This window comes from Carica papaya, chromosome 2 (genome assembly GCF_054855325.1).
Source record: "Carica papaya isolate Zhongbai chromosome 2, ASM5485532v1, whole genome shotgun sequence".
Taxonomy (NCBI): domain Eukaryota; kingdom Viridiplantae; phylum Streptophyta; class Magnoliopsida; order Brassicales; family Caricaceae; genus Carica; species Carica papaya.
In genome coordinates this window covers 36145412-36168371 of record NC_142310.1, presented here as the reverse complement: position 1 = coordinate 36168371, position 22960 = coordinate 36145412, and the positions used below count along the sequence as shown (strand labels likewise).

Genomic DNA, 22960 nt, shown 5'->3' with positions numbered 1-22960 from the left:
TGTTTAAAAAACATAATAATTTTATCAAAATTTAATTTAACTAAATTATCATAATTTTATTAATATATTAATAAATTAAATTATTTATTTATTAAATTAAAATATTATAAATTAATCATGGTACTTTTAAAATTATAATTGCTGTTCAAAAAAAGTGGATTATTAAACCCAAGTTGTCAAAATCGCTGTTGGGAAGAACAGTCCAACAAATTAATTAATTAATTTTATTTTCTCAAACAAATATATATATAATAAGCTTGAAAAATTAGGGAGATGTCAACTCTTAGCTTTAAAGTGTCTTTAATATATATATATATATATATATATACACACACACATATATATTTCATTAAATAAATTCTTTATGTATTTTGTTTTAAATAATATTTACACGAATTGTAAATGTTATTTGAAAAATATTTCATTAAAATTTTATTTTAAAATTTATGAGATTTTCTAAATTAATGATTTTTTTTTTGTATAGTAAAAATTTCAATTGATTTTTTTTTTTCATTTTTTTCATATTCGGTTTAAAAGTTATATTAATTAAAATTTAACTTTTATATATCTAATAAAATTTTAGACAATGCATTAAAAAATATATATAATTTGAAAAATGTTAATTATATATTATATTATAAAATAATTTTTAAAATTAAATAATTAAATTAAAATTTTTGTCTTTTTCTTTACCAATAATTTGAATAATGAAATATTTATAATTGTATAATATAAAAGTGTAGGAGTTGGCATGCAATAAAAAAAAAAAAAACTTTATAAATTAAAAATGTCACAGTCAAAATCCACATGTGAAGTTTTATTCAACTCAAATTCTAATTTGACTAATCACCTATTGATCCTCTCTTTTTAAGTTATGAAGGACAAAGCAGCCTTCTTTCTATGCAGTGTGTGTATATATATATATATATGCATACTTGTATATGAATGTATGTATGTATATATATATATATACAAATATTATTATTAAATTAAATATTAAAGAAAAGCATTGAAAATGATTTGTTGGGTTGGGTTAATCTCTTACTTAGGAGACAAAGTTAAATGAACAGCTTTGACTAATGGAACCCCATAGTGTAAAGTTATCTCTAAGTTAATTTAAAATAAGTATAAAAAATATATATATTGAAAATTGAATTGTAATAAATTAAATTATAATAAAATAATTTAATAATTTACTCTGTATTATATTATATTATTAATCTTAAATACTTTTAATTAGTTTATATTTTTTAATGCGTTTTGACAGAACTTGTCTCCCAATAATTTCACGGCAACCAATTTTTTCAATCTTATATTATAATAATATTATGGGATTTTCAAAATTATCCCATCAATACTTTTCTTACTCTCATGCGAAGAAATTACTCTCGGTAAAAAATTAAAAAAATGATAATTACTTTTTCCTATTTTTACCTCATGCATTGTTAATAATTAAATTAATATCAATTCCCAATATTTTCATTTTATTTTTAATATTGTTTCTTTTTAGAAGTTAAAATAATCAGTTTTACTTACACATAAAAAAATTAGAAGTTTAGTCAAGTGCCGCTGGGCACACTAAAATAAAATTGTAGTAATTTATTTTGTTAATAATTTGATTAAAAATTAAGTGGGTAATAAAATTTAATTAAATAAATTTATATTTCTTGCAGTAATTTTATTTTACGAGTAGGTTTCTACGGTAACTTATAATTGACCGATAATTTTGACGGAAATACCTGCACAGAAGTAGGGGGGCCGTTAACGGAAGAGGACCAATTAAAGCCAAACACGAGTAGTGGCATTCTCGAAAATAATCTGAGAAACCAAGGGCTTTTCCATATGGGTTGTATCAGAAAGGCTGCCCTCCTCTCTGACCGCTTCTAACCTAAAAGGTCAAAAACCTCTTTCTCTCCCTCTTTCTCTCTCTCTCTCTCTCTCACATCCTTCAACTGTAAATTAACTCTCTCTCTCTTTCATGGTTGTTTTATCATATGGTAGCACCGTATTTATATGCACCAGAAAAATGTTGGTGACCTCTCTGATATTATTTATGGCGATTACCCATTTAAAGATCTAGAGGTTTTCCAGAGAAGAAAAGGGATCTGATCAGTTTACAGAGATCTGGTAGAGAAGAAAAACTTGAATAAAAAAACAGAGAAAAAATGGGAAGCAAATGGAAGAAAGCGAAGCTCGCTCTGGGTCTGAATATGTGCCTCTATGTACCTAAAACAAGGGAGGATTCTTCTTCTTCCTCCGCCAATGACGCTGCTGCTGTTACCAGGAGATTCTCCGACGCAGTTTCTCTCAGTCCGTCTTCTCCCTCCGGCCGTTCCACCCAACCCACCACTCCGACTCCATCCTCCTCCGGCCTCCGATTGTCCAAGTCATCGCCCAAATCATCCAAGGTCCGCATTTCTTTCCATTACGTGATGTCTGCATGTGTTTCTCTGTATCTGTCTATCGTTATATGGATTCGATGGAGATGCTGTTCATGGTTTTTTTTTTCCTATTTGTTCTTTTAATTTTTGAAGAGATTGGATTTGATATTAATTTTTTTTTATCAAGACTCGATATTAATTTGGGTTAATGAATGTTTGCATGTTCATATTATTTTTTAAAGGTTTTGTTTGGATTTCATTATTGTTTATTATCATGCGTTTTGTTGGCTGATCTTGACTGTTTTTTTTTTTTTGAGCGGCGTAGTTGGGATTTTATTGGGGAATTTTTTATTGCGTTTGTGTCTTCCTCCTCTACAGTACCGGATCTCCATGGTAGATTCGGACTTCGAGCTAATCTAAAGCTTTTTCTTTAATAATGGGCATTATATCTATATATTAATATTGGAATAGTAATGTAGTAAACGTCAGTTCTTTTCACCGCCTTACTTTGCTCCCGTTTAAGTTAATTCATTGCTTTAATAATGAATTTTTTCACGCTTAATAGTCACTGTTGGTGTCAGTTCTTTTCACCCATTGGAAGGAACCATAGGAAAATGGATTCTTTTTTATTATATATATATACCCATATACGTATATGTACAGATACATATGTCTATATCTAGTTTCTAGGTTCTTGTCATGTGGGGTATGGTGGTGGGGTGCGGTGATTCTGAACTTCTGAGGAAGAGTATTTGTTGTTGTTATCTTATTTTTCAACTCTCTATACGGAGCTTTGTGAGAAGATAAAGTTGGAGAGAGAGATGAGTCTAGTCATCTTCAAGGACCATTGTCTTTTGGCTCATCAGAAAAGGAGTACACTATCTTATTTCATCACTATATTTCTCCTTCCTTTGATGGAAAAGTGCTTTGTCTGGTCAGCATAGCCGCACTATTTACGCACAACATAAGCGCTTATCCCTCTCTTCACCCAAAAAAAGCACTTATCCTCCCCTCTTTCTCTCTCTCTCTACTTTTGATGTTAATTTTGGAAAAAGCTGTGGGCTATGATTGGGAGCTTTTCCTGCTGTGGGTTTTCTTAAGCAAAGAGAAAGAAGAAATATAGGAACAATGGGAAATAATATTTTTTGAAATTGTAAAAAAAAAAACCCATTTTTTCCTTCTTTTAATGAGCCTTGTCTTCTTTTGTTTTTGTAATTTTTCTCATGTTATTTATTGAAAGCTTCATCATTGTTGATGAGGGTTGATTTTGATTGATTATTCTTTTTTTTACGTCACCTGTTTGCTTGTGACTATTGAATTCCGGTTTTGTCCTTTATTTCTTTAACAGTGTAATATTGATACCTTTCCTTGTTGGATAAATTAAAAAAAATTACAAATTTACAACATGAGTGTTGAGGTCTACTGTTGTGGTGAATAGAGAGTTTTACAGTGGATAGGTTAGCTTCAGTTCTTCTTTTCATGCACCACTCAATAATGGAGCTGCAATGGAGACAGGGAGGGTCAGGGATAGGCACTATAGTGACCTTTGAACTTTGAAGTTTTCACATTTATCAAAACTGAGACTCCAATAGCATAAAAGGTCATTTTCATTTTCTTGTATTTTGATAATTAGGATAAGAATCTGAACCCTGTAGAACCAACCCATCTTCTGGAAAGATTTGACTTCTGGATTTGGAAGTTTAGCAAAACCCATGTGCTATGTTTAGAATCTTTAACATGTTACGGCTGCAAGTTGTTTTATAAAGATTCAGTACAGTTGTGGATTTTAATTTACGATATTAAATTCTTTAAAAAAAAATTTATGATATTAAATCTCAACATCATAAACTTTATTTAGTAAAACCTATTCTTTAACATGAAATACTTGTTACAAAGAGTAAATACACAGAGAACAGGTTTACCAGAGCATCCTCTGACAATTACCTTGGTGTTGAAGGCTTCTTCTTAACTGGATTTTATCTAAATTTGAATAGGGCAATATTTCAGTGTGAATGAATAATGGCATGCTCTAATGTGCATTAAATACAAATGAACCGATCTGTGCCAATTTGTGGTGTCATTTACATGAATGCTTTCGTGCCATTCTTCTTCATTCAGGTCCTGATGTACTCATCATTAAAAATTTAGTATTGGACTGGAAAGGTTTTGCTTTTGGTTTTTGCTGGCCCCCTGTCCTAATAAGCAACCAAGGCTAGGATATCATTATTTTCTGCAGTTCTTTAAGCACTATACAGATACTTTTGAAATTTAGGACTGTTCTCTTGGAGGAAAATTGGCTGTTGCAGCATTTAAAATTCATTGCCACAGTTCTGCTAATCTCATTTTAATTGAAGTTTCCTCGGAATGCTCTGTTTCTACAAATTTGACATGTTAAATCCCAACTGAATTTGTGAATTTTGTGTTCCTCCTTTCTTTTTTGTTTTTACATCTGAATAACCTTCCTGTTGGTTGGTGGTATATCATCTATTATAATTGCCCGTGGAGTATTTTTGTCGATCGGATTCTGTCGGTATTTTCTTGCATATTTTTTCCCTTTAACTTGTTAGTTTCTATATGTTTGTGGTTAACTCTTGAGCTGGATGTGATTTTCAATTTCATAGTTGTAGAATATTTAGTTCTCAGTCTTGTTCTTAATCAATTGCAGAGGACTTGTGCAATATGCCTGACAACCATGAAAACAGGCCAAGGCCACGCCATTTTCACTGCAGAATGCTCTCACTCTTTCCACTTCCACTGCATTACTTCAAGCGTAAAGCATGGGAATCAGGTGTGTCCAGTATGCAGAGCAAAATGGAAAGAGATCCCCTTCCAGAACCCCACTCCTGATCTTCCTAATGGGAGATCAAGAGTCAATCCAGTGGGTTGGCCCCAAGATGATGCCTGGATGACTGTCTTACGACGGCTCCCAACCCCTCAAATTGATGCTAGTAGGCAGGTTTCCTCATTATTCCATGCCCAAGAGCCTGCTGTTTTTGATGATGATGAGGTTTTAGAGCTCCCAGATGTTGTTGCTGATAGAAGCTCATCTCCTAAGGATGCTGCTGATTATGGTTCTGTTGGTCCTATGGAAGTCAAAACCTATCCGGAAATTTCAGCTGTTTCAAGATCAGCCTCTTATAATAATTTTGCAATACTTATTCATCTAAAGGCTCCATTTGCAAGTAGATGCAGTAGTGAGGGAAATCTAAACAACTTGCCTCCAAGACCCCAAAATTCACGTGCTCCAGTTGATCTTGTCACCGTGCTTGATGTTAGTGGCAGCATGGCAGGTACCAAGCTTGCTCTACTGAAGCGCGCTATGGGTTTTGTGATCCAGAACCTTAGCCCCTCTGACAGGCTTTGTGTAATTGCCTTCTCCTCAACAGCCCGCCGCCTCTTTCCTCTTCGACGGATGACTGAGACTGGAAGGCAGGAAGCATTGCAGGCTGTTAACTCTCTGATTTCAAATGGTGGGACAAACATTGCCGAGGGTTTGAGGAAAGGTGCTAAGGCAATAGTGGATCGCAGATGGAAGAATCCAGTTGCCAGTATCATATTGTTATCTGATGGGCAGGATACCTATACTGTTACTAGTCCTAGTGGGAACCTTTCAAGAACAGACTACAGATCCCTTCTTCCTGCTTCAATTAACCGCAATAGTGAGACAGGCCTCCAGATTCCTGTGCATGCATTTGGGTTTGGTGCGGACCATGATGCTGCTTCAATGCATTCGATTTCAGAGTTATCCGGAGGTACATTTTCTTTTATTGAAGCTGAGGGTGTGATTCAGGATGCATTTGCCCAATGTATTGGGGGTCTTCTAAGTGTTGTAATTCAGGAGCTGCATGTTCGAGTTGAGTGTGTTCATCCCAGTTTGAGAATTGGTTCAATAAAAGCAGGAAGTTATCGAACTGGCTTGGCATCTGATGCTAGAATGGGTTCTATTGATGTTGGGGACTTGTATGCTGAAGAAGAAAGGGATTTTTTGGTGACAATCAATATTCCAGTTGATGGATCATGTGATGAGATGTCATTGCTTAAGGTTAGATGTGCTTATAGAAACCCTGTTACAAAAGAAGCAGTTACCTTGGATGAAGCCAGTGAAGTTAAGATTCAGCGGACTCAAATAACTGGACAACCAGTAGTGTCCATGGAAGTAGACAGGCAACGAAACAGGCTTCGTGCAGCGGAAGCAATGGCTGAAGCCAGAGTTGCTGCTGAGCGGGGTGATCTAACTGGTGCAGTCTCTCTCCTCGAAAGCTGTCGCAAAATCTTGTCTGAAACCGTCTCTGCACGAGCAGGGGACAGACTGTGTGCTGCACTATGTGCTGAGCTGAGAGAAATGCAAGAAAGAATGGCAAACCGGCGTGTGTACGAATCATCAGGAAGAGCGTACGTGCTGTCTGGCTTGAGCTCACACTCATGGCAGAGAGCAACTGCTCGAGGTGACTCCACAGATAGCACGAGCCTCGTACAAGCATACCAGACGCCATCCATGGTGGACATGGTGACTCGATCGCAGACCTTGGTCTTTGGGAATCCCTCGTCTCAAAGGAAACTACGACAAGCTCTTTCGTTACCAAATCCGAGGTAATCAAGTAGTATTTAGCTGAAAATTCTCCTCAAACTAAGTTTCATTATTCAGTATCAATGAACCATTTTGTTCTTTCTTTTCTTTTGGATTTCAATTTTTGTTTCTTGGGAAAGTTTGTTGGGGGTGATAAAAGGAGGGTGATTGGTTTTTTACATGGTGAGTATTATTCACTTAGTTTGGTATGTAAATGAATAAGAAAATTAGGGGGATGGTGATATAATGGTTTTTGACAAAATTGGAGGGTGGGATTTTGATGGCTGAAACATTTATGGGGTGATGATTATGTAAATAAGCAGAAATTGTGGGGGGTTTTTTTTTTTTTCTTTATGAGAAAAAAAAAAAGGAAGAGGAGAGAGGTAGGGGGTATAACCATGTAATTGTGGAGAATTTTTCACCAAGGATATGATGATATATATATACACATATATATCTTCCCTTTGATTCTTTTTTTTCTCAAAGATTATGTTGTCTTTTATTATTTATTTATTTAGATTAATTGCTGAATCATAATTTTTGAAAATTATTATTTTTAATTTAATTTCAAAGACTATATATTCTCTATTTCTAAAATGTTTAAAAAGAAATAGAGAAGGGATTTTATTTCTTACTTTGAATTTATTAATATTGAAATTAATAATTAACAATTGAAAATTACTGTTCTTAATGTACTACTTGTAAGTTGGTGGCATGTGAGTTTTTTTTTTTTAACCCTAACCAAAAGCATAAAATATAAATTAATTAAAGTTTGAATCTTTGAGACTTTTCTTTTTAATTATGAATTATGAATCCAATGACGTTAAAATACGTGAAAGGGGAAAGCTAAGAGTAGACTTTCTTTTCTTTTTTGAAAAAAAGAAAAAGTCTAGGTTTGGTTTTTATTTTATTAATGATTATTTTAATTACAAGAATTTAAGATAGATATAATATATATAATTTTTTTTTGGGATGTCTTGATTTTGTAGAAATATAATATAATATGACAATTACAATTCTATTAATATAACAAAATTTTTATCTATTTTTTTTAAATTATTTTTAATTTTATTTTTCATCAAATTTTCTTTATTTTTATACTAAAAAATTAAAAAAATTATATTTACAAATTAATTTAAATTACACAAAAAATTAATTCGAGGTATTACATTACATGCAAAATCGGTCAAAAGCAGCCAGGTTAGGAGGAATTGCCGTCGTGGGTGGCGGAGTCGGCGACGGCGCTGTGACGCAACCCTAAATTGGTTGGAAAAATTTTTAAAACACCTATTTTGATCTTTTGGAGTATTTTTGAATACGTAATAAGTATTTTTAATTTTCGCAAGAAAAATTCAAGAAATTCGAGGACCGCGAGGAGGCGCAGTGAAAATTACAGTATTTTAAACACCGATTCAGGGTAAGAATTTCTTATATTTTTTCCTGTTATGGTAAATTGAAGTTTAATAATTAATAATATTGTGTTTTATAAAAATTAGAAAAACCATAAAATTAATTATAGGTCACTAGTTGAACCAAAACTGGTCAGTATGTAATTGCTTATTTTATTTACACTGCTCATTTATTGTTAGGTTTTTCGGCTTGCTTGCCACATGAACTTTGATTTATTAGTTAATTATTTTCTCGTTTATTGATTGTTTAACTGTTTATTTTCATATGTTGACTGATCTGAAATAAATACTCTAATTACATTTCTTAATTGTTAAGGTATAAATTTGTATTGTTTGCTTAAATATCGTTCTATTTATTTATAAATATTAAATGAGAAGTTGGTATGCGATTGGTGATGGTTTAATGATGTGAATCTATGTATGAAATGGTTACTTGGTATCTTGAGAAATGATGGACGGACCCAGTATATAGGAAAACCCTATTGTGGACATTATTTCAGTTATACAAGATTGAAAAATCTCATATCGGAAGGAGTTGAGATGTATAGTTCACCCTCATACCGAACAGGGTATTGAGATGATGACATGTTTGCCGCTCATTACCGTACGAGGTATAGGGACAACCGGTTAATCGATAACTTAGATATTGGGTCCACGTATAAGGGAGATCCCTATGAGCCTCTAGAGGCACTGGTAGGCAGGTAAGAAGGTAAGTTGTTATTATTACTCATTTGAATATAAAATCACAATGTTATTCAGGTTATTGTCTTCATAGGTCGGTTTTAAAAACTCATAATGGTAAGTATGAAGTGACGGTAATGACTTTATTTAAGAAAGTAAATTACTCAATTGGTTGTTTTATGATTTTTTACCAACTTTCGGTTCTCCATATTTATGATAAATGTGATATTCTTACTGGGTTAGTATAGCTCATTACACTATTTACTTATTTTAGATAAAAAAAAACTAATATTTAGATATTAAACAGCAGGATAATTGCAAATAAAAATTACCTCCTAAACATCATTAGAGTTGTCTAGCGGAGATTAACCCCAGATGATTTTTATTTTGTTGTTTTAACCATTTATTTCCTTATTGTGAACTGTAGAAAGAGAGACAGTCTCATAATCCTATTGAACATACTAATTTATTGTGTAAGAAATATAAACCCTACATTTTAAATTGCTTCCGTTTATAGTTGATATAATTCAATATTTTCATTTCTTTTAGCCTTGGGCTTTTACACAAAATCTCATAATTTACAATCAATTCATTCAATATTTTCCTTTTAAGAGGACAAATTTTCACATTTAAATTACATGTTAGATGTACTAATATCTTACTCCATCTATCTAGAAACTTTGGTTTAAACTCTTTGTTACTGGATAAAAGATACATCTTCTTTGCATTTATTAAGGTTCTGTGTCTATGATTATTATTATTGAAATTGGAATAATGTTCGTCTTTAAAAAGATTGGTTTAAATCTATTATTTTTAAATAAAATATAAAAAATTTAATAATTATACCATTAGATTAATTTTAACATATTAAAAAGTGTTAGCCAGTACTAAGAAAATGACCTTGGATTTTATTTTTTTTTGTCCTTTTTGAAAAAAAAATATTAAATTAATTTTTAGTATATTCATCCAATCAATTAATTTTATAACTTCAAAAATCATAAGGCATAAAATAGTTATTTATAGTTGGTATTTTAAATTATTTGTTAATTCCATATATTGAATTTATTTATATGTTTAAAAATAATAAATTGAATTGTGCAATATGATTTTGTAATTGTAATAATTTTTTTTTGACTTTTTGAAAAATAAACATCATAATTAATTCAATTACATTAGTGCAATAATTTTATAGTTGTATTATAGCTTCATTGACTTTTGGATCAGCTTATTAAAATCAGTGCACTAAGTTTAACATTTTTATTAGAAAAAATTATATATATATATATATATATGAAATATCGGGTAAATATGTAAGTAATTAAATATGTATTTAACACTTGGAATATGCATATACAAATAAAAAATAATTATAAAATTATCCATAATCTCAAATTAATAATTCTGTTTAGTCATTAACAGATAATTAATTGTTTATTTATATTAAATCCTTCCATATAATTACTGGTCCCACTGCCCAAAAATGATGATGCCACGTGATAGCCCTACAGGGGAAGACCGCGCCACCTCGACTTCTGTGCATGATCTCTCCATTGGCTTTTCTCATCTCACCGATTTGAACTCACCGATTTGTAGCCCTCGACTCACTCTCACTCGCCCAGACATTCCGATCCTGTCTGGCTTATATGTTTATCTGGATTCCGTCGCTAATCAAGCTTGAAACATGTTAAATCGGAGAAAAAAGCACTTTTCTGGACTCTCCCGGTAAGTGCTTCTGGAGCTGAAATCAGAGGGTTAGTGTTTTATTATCAGGTAATTATGAATTCATTCTTCATAATCTGGTGTGTGTTATGCGCGACTGGATTCTTTCCAACCAGTGATGTGTTGCAATAGCATTGGCTCGAAGATTTATGTGTCGGTCTCGTCGTGGAAGTTTCAGCAAATTAGCAGAGCTCCATAAGTGGTCCTCTTGATTTTAATCAAAGTGGCGGCTTCTGTTTAATCAAATGGTCCATATTTGACGAGACCCCACCCACTACCCAGTTCCCGACAGCCGACACCGCACCCGGCGGGACCCATTACAAGTCTAACGTTCGAATTTTGCCTTATGGGTATCGCTTTACCCTTCTCATTGTGGGTATATATATATATGGATGTCTGTGTGTGTATTTATTTATGTGGTATATCTGTATATGCCTTTGAAGCCAAGTCTTTTTGAATAGTTTTTAACCGTTACCTCTGTGGTAGTCTCCTCCTACTTGTCATCATCTCTTGTAGATTACAATCTTTTGTTTTTTGGTTATTTTTTAATATGGAAAGTTTCCATTTTTACACAGTAGGAGCAAAAACCACATTATGCGTTTTACTCTAATCTAATCACCGTGATTTGCTACCTTAATGGTTGAGGAGTCTTTTTCATGTTGTGCAAATGGGTTGCTTTCAAAAAGAGCTGGTTGGTGGGTATTCTTTTAAACTATTATTCTTCCATTTTATCTACTTTATGTATATATTTATATTTTACAGCAACAGAAAAGAACATAACATCAGTCTCTATCCAACTTACAATCTTCTGATATGTACCTGTTTATAAGCATTCTCCTTAATTATTAACTTTGTACCGCTTGATTGATGATTGGTTTGCTCATTTTGAGAGCTATCTGGTGCCTTCATCTTCTTAGGTATGTGTGGTTTTGCTTGTTAATATTTACCCTTGTTTCGAACTTAAGTTCAAAATGGCTTAACTGGGGGTGCTTTTTGGATGCATTAGCTTTTTGGTTAAAGTTAATCTGATTAAAGAGATTTTTGGTTGATTTTTATTTGCTAATTTTCCAACAATGAAAACGAAGTAAGATAGTTCTTAAAATTTATGCTAACAAGACTAGAATTATGGCTTTAGGTAAGAGTCTTTTCAGCTTAATTAATTCCCTTGGGTTGGATTTGAAAAGTAAAGACATGAGATGCCATTTTCAAGCTGGGTGTCTTAATTGTTTGATTGCAACTTGTATTATGGTCACAGCTCTCCATGATGGGTACATGTGCTTGTTTTTTTATGAATTGAAAATTTTCAGCCGTATATCATTATTTCACTGAGATATATTTACAATTTGCCGAATTTCTTGCTGAAAAAACTGAAAGTGGAATCTAAATGCTACAGTAATTATATTGTTTGTTTGATTAGATACTTCATGTGGTGGATTGAAAAGAGTTGGCAGCTCCAAATGTTTGTTGGCCAACCTTGAATTTTTAACCTTACCTTGCCCTAATCATATTTTACTTAAGCATGTCTGTATATGGAAATGTTAGGCACGGTGAGCATCAAAATGCTCTCTTGATTTTCAAAGTTTATCATGCTAGATTTTTGGTTTGAAAGGAAAGGAAATCCCTTTAATCAAATTCCTGTTCAGCCATTGAACAGAATGGCTGCCGTTGTTTCTCCCTTTTTCTCAATTTGAGTAGATGTTCTGTTCAACTTTCTATAGCTATTCCAATGGCTCTTGGTTGTCATAATTTGATTAGGCCTGTGGTTCTTCTATTTATGGATATTTTAAAGTGTGTTCTTTCTAGTTGAGTTTACATGTTTTATGTTTGAACTGAGTTATTACTACCTTTGTCATACTTATTCTTAAGATTTTTTTTATATATTATTTGTCTGTGCAGATTGGAGGTTTTGAGCTTGAGGTAGTTAAAAGGGTTCACTTGTCTCCAATGAAGGTCTCTAATTTCTCTCCTACTTGTCTTTGTTTTAACAGGATTGTTTCCTTTTCACTTACATGGCTTTCAAACAGATTACAAAAAAAATGTCATGTGCTAGTTCATAATCTTAATTTGTGGTCTCTGTTCATATAATATAATTGCAAAACAACCTAAAACTTATATAGAAATGCTGTTGGATTTCTAGAATTGACCAAGAACTCGTGTACAGGGAAATGGAAGTATTTAATCTACTATTTTTACACTGGTTCTGAATTGGAATAGGCTTGAGTTTACCTGTTTCTCCTTTTGACTTTTTTGAATATCTAATTACCTGCTTTAGTTTTCCTATTTTCGAGAGAAACTACTAAAGCTTCTTCTCTTTTGTCTTTCAATCTAGTGTTTGCACTGAAATGAAGCTTCAAGTCAAAGTTGCCCTCGCTTTTCTAATTGGATTGATCTTGATTCAGCAATGTCTCTGCGGTTAGTGCCAAGATTTATATCATCTTTAAATTCCAATGTCTCCTAATCTGTCTATTTTGATAGGAATACACCTAGGGTCCTGTTTTATCTGTCATAGTCAAAATTGACAAATTTTTGTAGATAGATTTACATTGTAATATCCTTCAGTTGCCTATGATACAAATTGAGCCCTTAAATCTTTTTCAATGTAACTGTAGTTAATCTTATCATTATAGAACACCAGATATATAGCACTTGGTGTCACACTTATATCTATATGCTACAAAGTTTTTCATTTCCCTCGAAAAAAAAGAAGAGTTCTTAACTGCTGATTACTTGATTTTTGTAGATGAACTTTCCAATACATCAGGCGTAAGCAACTGGACATGTACATGTTCTTTCTCGTCCCAAGGAAACCAAAGCTATGTTCCAAAGTCTAACTGTTCTACATCTTGTGATTGCACTAAAGGTATGCTGCTGATTTTTATGGTTTAGTTTCCAAATTCCGATTCAAACTGCCATCACTACAAGGCCTAAAAGCATGTATGTCACGTTTATCATGGGCTGTATCCATAGCATGACTCTGTTGGTATGAGGTATAGAACACATATTTCTAGTTGGTGGAATATAATTATGCATTATTAAAAACATAATCTTTTGGTGAACAATGTAGCCTTTTTCGTAAGAGCTGCTGGTACTGAAGCAGATGCACCAAAACCTAGTTCTTTTTAAACCAATGGCAGGCGTGCAATATGATTCAGTTGCTTATGATTCTTAGCCATACTCTTTAGTAAAGAACATAAGATATAATGGTTTTGTAATGAGATTATTTTGAAGAGATTTCAAGTACAACTAATGACTGTTTTGATCAAATATTTGACCCCCACTATTTTTTCTTTTTGCTTGGTTGGCATGTTTCCATAAGATTTAACTATTTCAAAAAGAATCCTTATAATCCACAATGTTATTATCTGTAACAATTTACAAGCTTACCGAGACTGGACTGTTTGTGGGCAAGTCTTTTTTTCTCCATATTAACAGTCAGTTTATAAAATTCCTTAATGGGATTGGGGCCTTTTAAGTTTTTTACTCACATGTTTATTTTTGGTAAAATAATCATGTAGTGTTTAATACATTAACTTCACTACCGTCCCTGAAACAGTTGGAGAATCCAATGGAGATAGGTGGACATGCATATGCCCTGCAGATGGATTCCCTAAAGTAGCAGCTGATGGTCATGACACCACATGTTTTACTGCCTGCAATTGCACTGCTGGTAACTTTGATGTTTTTACATAGCATCAACTCATTTACTCTGCTCAGAACTTTATCCAAAATGAAATACAATAATCCTGCTACTTTGTAGGATCTAAGACCTTTTTGCATCCATTCAGAAGTAGATGAGATCTCCGTTCATAGAAATTGAATGTACTACAAATCTTTTAAAGGATTTGGGAATTGTTTAATCTGTTTACAGCCCCACGATTGTAAAGTTGTAGTGGATGAGATTTTTTAGGCCATATACCATCTCCATGGTAATGATAATGAGAAGGGTGAAGCTCATTTATTCTCGTACTGTCTGACATTTGATCTGTCTAGGGTATACACTGGTTTCAATGATGCATATTATGCTTACCATATTTAGAGTTATATCACTTCAGATTTATATTTAAAGTTTCAACCATTTTTCTGATGGAGTTCAGGAGCTTATTCACTACCATTTAATTGCTCCTTGCCAGGATCTTTCAGTGCAGCACAAGTTTCAAGAAACCACATTTCAACCAAAGTTGTTGTGATCATTCTCCTACTCTCTGTCATACTCACAACACTCACATTTCTTGCTTCAGTAATGTGTTACATTTATCGAAGGGACAGGGGCAAGTGCACTGTTCAAACACCAGCATTCTTGTCAGACAAAGAAACAAGTTGCAATAGCGCTACTAACTTAATTAACCATAAGATTTTGCTGCCAGAAGCAAACATTAAGATTGCCTCTTCTCTTAATTCTTTGACTGGTAGGTGGGCTGTTATCACTATAACTTCTTTCTTTGGGAAGAACTTTTGTTGCTTCACACTTCTGTACTCTTACTCCTGTGAGTTTATTCAGCGGAATATGCACTTCAATATGATTTTTCATGTTTTTGCCTAGAATATAAGATCTTTTCTTGCTCCAAATGCTAGATTAAATGAAGCAATTTCCTATGTGTAGGGTGCTTTCAAAAGGCTTCTTCCTTTTGCAATAGCAAAGCAGAGATAATACATGGAACTCTTATCCGATTTTCATACTCTGAATTAGAAAATGCAACAAAGAGATTCTCCAATTCCAACTTAATAGGACTTGGGGGAAGCAGTGTTGTATACTGCGGTCAGCTTAAAGATGGCAGAACAGTTGCAGTAAAGCGACTGAAACTCCAGGGAGGGCCTGATGGAGATGCCATTTTTTCAACAGAGGTACTGCTGATTTTGCCTTTTTCCCTTCTGTGAAGGGTTAGGTGATATACGTACATCTCTTATTTCCTTCCTGAGAAATAGGAGTGATTCTTTTCTACTTCAAGACATCATTGGGTATTATACCATATATGGTTTTCCTCAGGTTGAACTATTGTCAAGACTCCATCATTTCCACGTGGTGCCTTTGATTGGCTACTGTTCAGAATTCCGAGGGAAACAAGCTGAGAGGCTACTGGTATTCGAATACATGCTTAATGGTAATTTGAGGGACTGTCTGGACGGGGTTTCAGGAGAAAACATGATGTGGAGCACTCGCGTTGCTATTGCAATAGGAGCTGCTCGAGGCTTAGAATATCTTCATGAAGCTGCTGCTCCAAGAATTTTGCACAGGGATGTAAAATCTACAAATATCCTTCTGGATGAAAATTGGAGAGCTAAAGTAAGAATCTTTACAGGTCAAATATCTCTTTACTCCATTTCTAATATTAAACTTCACAAGGAACTAGGAGGGACTAGAATATTATGTTAAAGATACTCTTTTTCTTGAGTATCGTGGATTAGAGGTTGAAACCTTAATCACGCGTTTTGTATATATGTCCTGACCTTATTCCTTACTAAACACGTGCAGATAACTGATCTTGGTATGGCTAAAAGTTTAAGACCTGATGGCCTTCCTAGCTGCTCAAGTTCTCCGGCACGAATGCAGGGTACTTTCGGCTACTTTGCCCCAGAATATGCAATTGTTGGAAGAGCATCACTAATGTCAGATGTTTTCAGTTTCGGTGTAGTTCTTCTTGAGCTTATCACCGGTAGGCAGCCTATCCAGAAATCAACTGATAAAGGAGAAGAAAGCCTCGTTATATGGGTATGGTAGACCATCATTTCTTTTATTGAGTTCAGTTTTAGTTCTGAGATGCCTTTAGTCCTCGCAAATTACGTCTTTGCTATATCTGTGTGGAAGCTTATCCATGATCACAATCCTCGGCTTATAGTAGCTCAAATATCTATAATACTTCTTACATGTAATCTATGTTACTATCGGTTACATATAGGCAACTCCACGTTTACAAGATAGCAGGCGAGTTATAGCAGAATTGCCTGATCCACGTCTAAAAGGACATTTCCCGGAAGAAGAGATGCAAATAATGGCTTACCTCGCAAAGGAATGCTTGCTGATGGATCCCGATGCTCGACCAACCATGAGCGAGGTTGTGCAAATCCTCTTAACAATTGCACATGATAAATCTCGAAGGAGACACATTCCTGTTAATCTTTTCCGGGTAACGCAACTGTTCTCTTATTTCTTGCTTTCTAACGAATCTCTTTTACAAAACCTAGTAAGATGTTGTACTTGTTTTGCTTTTTTCTGCTCTGTGTAGACCTCATCTGTCCACAAGGCGAAGAATGAGTCATTTGAAGCAAAAGCTGTCAATCTATCTGAGGCTGCTTCCATTTCAGCAGAGCAGTTGCCACGAGCCACATCTATTAAACAGTCATCACGTAATTCATTGCCATTACACCTCGAACGTGCTCTCTGTGCTGGATCAAATGGTAAAGAAGCTAATGCCAGTTCGTCTGATTATATGGAACGGCTGATACTATTGACTTCACAAGCCAGAAGTTGGCGTGCTCAGGATGACGAAATAGTGGACTTAACGGAGCCTCGACTTGAATCATTCTGCATTGCAAATATTAAATCACCCTGATCTAAAGAAGACAAAGAACAAAGCAGAAGAAACACCAAGTATTACATCACACATATTTTGGTGTAAAAATTTGTTTCGGTCTCCTTTTTACTGCTGTAGATTGGAGGATTGTAGAGTAAGCAAGCTAGTTCGTGAAGCCATAACCGGTTGATTGTTTCTTTTTCCCGATTGGAAGATGTATCATACCACAGGTTTTCTTTCTTTTTCCTTTAGTATCTCCTTTCAATTTCCTTTGTAGTATTCGTGCTTGTTGCCTTGTACAGAAGTCACAGAGAGAATCCAATGTTTATCATAGTTTAAGATTTGTTTTTAGAGATTCTTGATAGTTGGTTCACTTGCAACTTTCATTTGCAGATTTATCACAATCACTAGCCTGCTTATATATGGTTTATTGCCAAGATTGCATAAGAATATGAGATCAAATTGTCTTCACACCCATGTTTCAAAGAATCAGTTTATCAACTTTTTTCTCATGAATTTTTTACTGATCATTGTAAATATCATATTTTTAACTAAATGAAAGACTGTAGACAAAATTAATTTTTTTGTAAAGATTAAATTGAAATAATTTAACGTGATAAACAAAAAAACTGAATACTAACAACGTAATTAATAGGGTAAAACGACAGATCTACTGCGAAAAGTAGTTGAAGCAGTCAGGTTCAATATCATCACCCTTTTGATTGAAATTTAGTATAGGAATATGTAAAGGTTTCCCTTTGAAATTTGAATGGTAGATGAGACTGGATGGTGAAGTACTACTTCAAGAACAAATATATGAACCTTACATTCTGCCAATTCACCAATATCTTCCATCTTGCTCACTTCAGATCATAAATGGATCCTCCTCCTCCACCAACCGTGCCTTTGCTCCCTCCAACGACCCCGACCGGAGGAATGTTAGATCACTGGTAATTTTTCTTTTGTTGCTCTTCTTTTTTGCTAGAAAGCAAAATGAAATCCTCAGTTTTAAACTTCAATTTTCTAAAATGGTGTGTGTGTTTAATTTTTAATTTTAGTTTTACACTGTCATAATGTATATATGTATGTTTATATATGGTTAATTTTTGCAGCTTCAGGTTTTTGTGTTGCTGTGGTTTGTTCAGAAGCTGCTTTCCTCCACTCTTTGAGCCAGGACCTCCTTTATAGAAGTTGGTTTAATCTTGATTAACAAGAAGATTGGTGGATTAATGTATCAATTATTCAGTTAAAAATTTTTATTTATATAAATAGCTCTTATAATATTTTATTTATATATATGGAATCGTATTTTTTTATTAAAAATATCTTTATATAAATTAATAAATTTTGATTGTGTAATTACTTAAATTTTAATTTAAATAAAAATTTAAATTTTAACTCTTACGTAATAAAATAATAAATATTATATTATAATTAAATTTTTTATATATAATTAATTATTAAAAAAAAGAGAAAAAAATACCCTTATAACTAATATGAAGTTGGCAATTAACCCATAAAACAAATTAGAATAATTTAATTTTCTTAAAATCTGTCAAATTTTCTGATGTGGTATATCACCTAATAAACTTACTGTTTTAGAAACAAATAATCAAATTTATTATTGTTTTTTAAAATGATTTAATTTAACAATGCAATTAATCTTCAATGGTGTTCAATCTTTCAAATACATAAATGAAAATACGTAAGTTGAAAACCAGTATCTTTGGTATTTGTATAAGATATTTTTTGCTAGGAAAATAAAGATAATTACTTTATAAGAAATATATAATTCTCTGAGGCCAGAATTAGAATAAATGGACCATTTGATCCGATGAGAGCCCACATTCATGGCTGAAGGAGCCCAAAGCTTCTTTCTTTGCAGAGAAACTGAGAAGGGTGTTCATGGGTAGTGCTATTGCAGAGAGAACTCTTTGAAAACTTCGGCCTTTCTCACTGTTTTGAGTACCCGGAAGAAGAAGAAGAAGTAGAAGAAGAAGAAACGAGGCCGAATATCACGAAGATGGCGACAAAACCCGGTGGCAATCCGGCGACGTATGCCCCTACTCTGCCCCGGAAAAACCTGACCCCCATTTTTAAAGACAAGGACCTTGACTGGGTTCGACCCGACGGTCGAGGATTCCACCAATGCCGACCTGCTTGTACGCTCTTTTCCTCCTTTTCCTCTTCGAGCAATACGTTATTTTTGATATTTATATGGTTGAATCTCGATACATGAAGTTACTACCAGTAGCGATTTTCTGGTTCTCTGCCTTGTTATGATTTCATGTTATGTTTTGTGTTGAATCTTTATGAACTTTATTCTGTTCGCGCTGAATTTATTTGCTTTGATAAATGGTGATCGGCTTTGAACTTGGTTGCATGTAAATATTCTTGTGGAATTTTTAGGGTTCATCGCTTTTTTTTAGATCCTCTTTTAGTTTTTTATGCATGCTGGTTTAGTCACTGAACTGTTAATGAAATGCAGTTTTTCGAACTGGTGCTGCAAATGCTGCTTCTGGGTCTGCTTATGCTGAGTTTGGGAATACCAAGGTCATTGTGTCTGTGTAAGTACTAATCTTTATATGTAATTTCTTGTGGAGCCAAATAGAGTCTTAATTTCATGCTTCTTGGGTTCATATGGTCTCATTTTTTTTATGATCTAGTCGTTAACTTTTCCTTTCAAATAATGATTTATGGTGTTTTTGTGTTATGTTCATTGCCTGGTGTTGACATGGTCGTAGAGTTGAGTAACTCTATTTTCCTTAAAATTATATGTGTTTTAATGATATATAACTTATGGATTTATCTTTATGTCATGTTGAATTCAGATTTGGGCCAAGAGAAAGTAAGAAAGCAATGATGTATAGTGACACAGGAAGGTTAAATTGTAACGTGAGCTACACAACTTTTGCTACCCCAGTTCGTGGTCAGGTATGCTTATTTTCGGATGTGGATTTTGCAAATATGGAGACTTTTTTTACTTGTGATTGTTGTATTTGATGTACGGTTTTGCCAGGGATCAGATCACAAGGAGTTTTCATCATCAGTGCTACATAAAGCTTTGCATGGTGCAATAATCTTGGATTCGTTCCCCAAGACAACCGTAGATGTCTTTGCATTGGTATTAGAGTCTGGAGGCGGTAAGTCAATGACCACTTAATAACTTTCCGGAAATGTGTATGTGATTATTAAAAGTGAAAATAGAATGGAAGGGAAAATTATGGAAATGCCAACTCCGCTATATGATTTCTTGATGATTCGCTTTCTGTTATATTCAGCTGAAATGTGTCAGTAGTTGGTATTCTGAGAATAGTAAATAGTTGAAACTCCACAATAGGTCACTACTTAGAAATGTTCCTATTATGCATGGGTATATCCATATTGCACCAAGTTTATTTCATTTACTCAGAGCATACTCGCGACCTTCGTACTTTTTGGTTTCAGGTGATCTTCCTGTTATTATATCATGTGCTAGCCTGGCCCTAGCAGATGCAGGGATTATGATGTATGACCTTGTCACAGCTGTTTCTCTGGTATGTTTCTGCCGCGGACATGTTCATTTCTCACGTTTTCTAGTCCCCTTTAATTATCATCATATGTTTATAAACAATCATGCCTTTATCCTTATCTAAATTCTCTTCACATTTTGTTCTGCTATGTCACTTGCATGTGCCATGGATATTGAAATTAACAAAATCTATTTTTCTAAATAGAAAGGAAGAAGACAACATTGAAATTAATGTTTGGCCAAAACATTTTAGACTGTATGGTGAACGGGAGACTAATAGGGCAGCAGGTGACTAACATTTTCTTTCGGTTCCTTCTCTATGCACCTTCATACTCTTCGTAGAACTCTCTTGTTGACCTTACCAGTATCAAAATTGAACCATCTGCCATGTTCTTAATGCAAAATCCACCACAATTTTCACAATTCAGGACATCTGCATTTGTGGGTTTCCAAATCTTCAATTTACAACAATCTGTAGGTTGCATTTTCTTTAATGCTCGGAAACCTAGAGTGTGGATGAAACCCATATCTAAGGCAAGGAGGCCTTGACATTGAACCTGAGCTCCCTATGCAACACTTTCAAGCACGATGCATCTTCTAATAAGTATTATAAAGATCTTTCTTCCCCTTTATTGCAAAATGTCTTTTTAACAAAGTAGTATAACTCGAAAGGTGGTAAATTTTAAAATCAAATTAAGACCTTACAGTAAACAGCTACATCTATAAATTACAATAACGAAGAACTGGAGATTTTGTTTGCCAGTACGTTCAATGCCTAAATTTCGATATTGGCAGCATTGTAAAACAGATAAAACAATTTGGCTGTGGCAATTAGATTGATGGTGTTCATTCTTGGAAGTTGATATACATGCTCTGTTTATAACTGATTAATTTGTTGGTTGTGGTGGTTTGAGAAACTGCTATTAGCATACTGTGTTATTTATCATTATTATTATCATTATCTTCTTTATGTTGGCTTTTTCAACTTTCAGCCTGATAATATGCTTAAAATGTATGCAATTGCGTGCTTTACAAAATTTATTGTTTTTCTATTAGAACAATCTGTGTGTACCATCAGCTATCCTTACAGACTTGTAATTGAAGTCCTTGGATGTTTTTTGTGTGGTTACCTTCACATACTAATGCACTCAGATTATTTTTCATCTAAGACTTGTATAGGGAAAAACCTTATCATTGATCCTGTTCTGGAAGAAGAAAGTCACCAGGACGGAAGCCTAATGATTACTTGTATGCCTTCTCGTTACGAGGTCACTCAACTAACTATTACTGGAGAGTGGTCAACCCCAAAAATTAACGAGGTAATATGTCTCCATGATACGTTTTGTTTGTCAATATTTTGAAACTAATGTGGATACGGGATGCCTGGTTTTCTGGAGGGATCTTTTCTTTGTGTAAATTTGAGATTTTCGGGTGAGTGATGATGGAGTTATAATGCTCTTGTTACATGCAGGGAATGCAGCTTTGCCTGGATGCATGTGGTAAGCTGGGAGAGATCATGAGGGCATGCCTGAAAGATTCAGCTTCCGCTTCTTCTTGATGAAGAAACCGTTTTATTAGAAAAAATAGATTTTAATATGATAATTAGAGATTACATATCCTAGATTATTTGGTCTTTTGAGAACTTAACATGGGATCAACCATAATTTTGTGCTCTGTATATTTTTATTTTTTTTTTTGTATCTAAATGGTTGGTTTCTTCAATTATTTCCATTTCATGGTGCATTTGAAGGAAGTTTGTACCTAAATTGTTGATTACTTTTCAACCCTTTTCGTTTTAAGATTCTGATTATAAATTCACAGTGGTGATTTACTAAGTTAATGAGGAGGAAGGGGTGAGCAGTAGTCTGGAATTGGATCAAACCAGACTGGATCAAGGTGGGTTTTCAGATTGAAGATTGGATCATTTTAATTCCAGTTCAAATTGAACTGGATTAGTATGGTTTGGTTCAGTTTACTTAGAATTGAAATGGACTGAATACTTTTTTCATGTACTGGTTAAAAAATTTATAAAAGATAATATTAAAATTAAAAATTAAAAATTAGTTTTTTTTTTTTTTTTTTTTTTTTTGTACTTCTGGTTCAATCTGGTTTATTTTGGTTTACCTAGGCCAAGAATGGACCAACTATTAAATCTTCGACGGAAAATACATTTCACATGTTTC

General features: G+C 33.7%; 3 protein-coding genes across 13 annotated transcripts; all 3 read left to right on the top strand.

Annotated features, from left to right (window-relative positions):
• Positions 1-1881: 1881 nt before the first annotated feature.
• Positions 1882-7416, top strand: LOC110813394 (Zinc finger (C3HC4-type RING finger) family protein). Of its 2 annotated transcripts, none has more exons than XM_088214489.1 (2): positions 1882-2408; positions 5047-7416. In XM_088214489.1, the coding sequence occupies exons 1-2, from the start codon at positions 2166-2168 to the stop codon at positions 6973-6975; spliced, it is 2172 nt and encodes a 723-aa protein (XP_088070615.1). In that variant the 5' UTR covers positions 1882-2165; the 3' UTR covers positions 6976-7416. The 2 variants fall into 2 exon arrangements, with proteins under 2 accessions (XP_088070615.1, XP_088070616.1); XM_088214490.1 differs by lacking the exon at positions 1882-2408 and adding an exon at positions 3112-3981.
• Positions 7417-10580: 3164 nt separating this feature from the next.
• Positions 10581-18589, top strand: NCRK (Protein kinase superfamily protein). 10 transcript variants are annotated; one of them, XM_088214486.1, is made up of 12 exons: positions 10581-10760; positions 10874-11107; positions 12654-12707; positions 13087-13169; positions 13498-13617; positions 14311-14424; positions 14888-15163; positions 15358-15599; positions 15742-16038; positions 16228-16464; positions 16652-16879; positions 16979-17617. In XM_088214486.1, exons 4-12 carry the CDS (start codon positions 13100-13102, stop codon positions 17303-17305), a joined length of 1911 nt encoding a protein of 636 aa, XP_088070612.1. In that variant the 5' UTR covers positions 10581-10760; positions 10874-11107; positions 12654-12707; positions 13087-13099; the 3' UTR covers positions 17306-17617. The 10 variants fall into 10 exon arrangements, 9 of the variants coding, with proteins under 9 accessions (XP_088070612.1, XP_088070613.1, XP_088070611.1 ...); XM_088214487.1 differs by lacking the exon at positions 10581-10760 and adding an exon at positions 10784-10808 and having other exon boundaries at positions 10890-11107; XR_002539473.2 differs by lacking the exons at positions 10581-10760; positions 10874-11107 and adding exons at positions 18136-18216; positions 18379-18589 and having other exon boundaries at positions 12311-12707; positions 16979-17496.
• A 567-nt stretch (positions 18590-19156) lies between these two features.
• On the top strand, positions 19157-22477 carry RRP41L (3'-5'-exoribonuclease family protein). Its single transcript, XM_022040511.2, has 7 exons — positions 19157-19428; positions 19755-19833; positions 20098-20200; positions 20286-20409; positions 20714-20802; positions 21947-22096; positions 22249-22477. The coding sequence occupies exons 1-7, from the start codon at positions 19290-19292 to the stop codon at positions 22333-22335; spliced, it is 771 nt and encodes a 256-aa protein (XP_021896203.1). The 5' UTR covers positions 19157-19289; the 3' UTR covers positions 22336-22477.
• Positions 22478-22960: the final 483 nt, after the last annotated feature.

Coding starts and splice junctions, on each gene's coding strand:
- LOC110813394 (XM_088214489.1), top strand. CDS start 2,166: ATGGGAAGCAAATGGAAGAAAGCGAAGCTCGCTCTGGGTCTGAATATG. Junction 2,409..5,046: donor CATCGCCCAAATCATCCAAG/GTCCGCATTTCT, acceptor AATCAATTGCAG/AGGACTTGTGCAATATGCCT.
- NCRK (XM_088214486.1), top strand. CDS start 13,100: ATGAAGCTTCAAGTCAAAGTTGCCCTCGCTTTTCTAATTGGATTGATC. Junction 14,425..14,887: donor TGCCTGCAATTGCACTGCTG/GTAACTTTGATG, acceptor GCTCCTTGCCAG/GATCTTTCAGTGCAGCACAA. Junction 15,164..15,357: donor TTCTCTTAATTCTTTGACTG/GTAGGTGGGCTG, acceptor TCCTATGTGTAG/GGTGCTTTCAAAAGGCTTCT.
- RRP41L (XM_022040511.2), top strand. CDS start 19,290: ATGGCGACAAAACCCGGTGGCAATCCGGCGACGTATGCCCCTACTCTG. Junction 20,803..21,946: donor TTGTCACAGCTGTTTCTCTG/GTATGTTTCTGC, acceptor TTTTCATCTAAG/ACTTGTATAGGGAAAAACCT. Junction 22,097..22,248: donor CAACCCCAAAAATTAACGAG/GTAATATGTCTC, acceptor TGTTACATGCAG/GGAATGCAGCTTTGCCTGGA.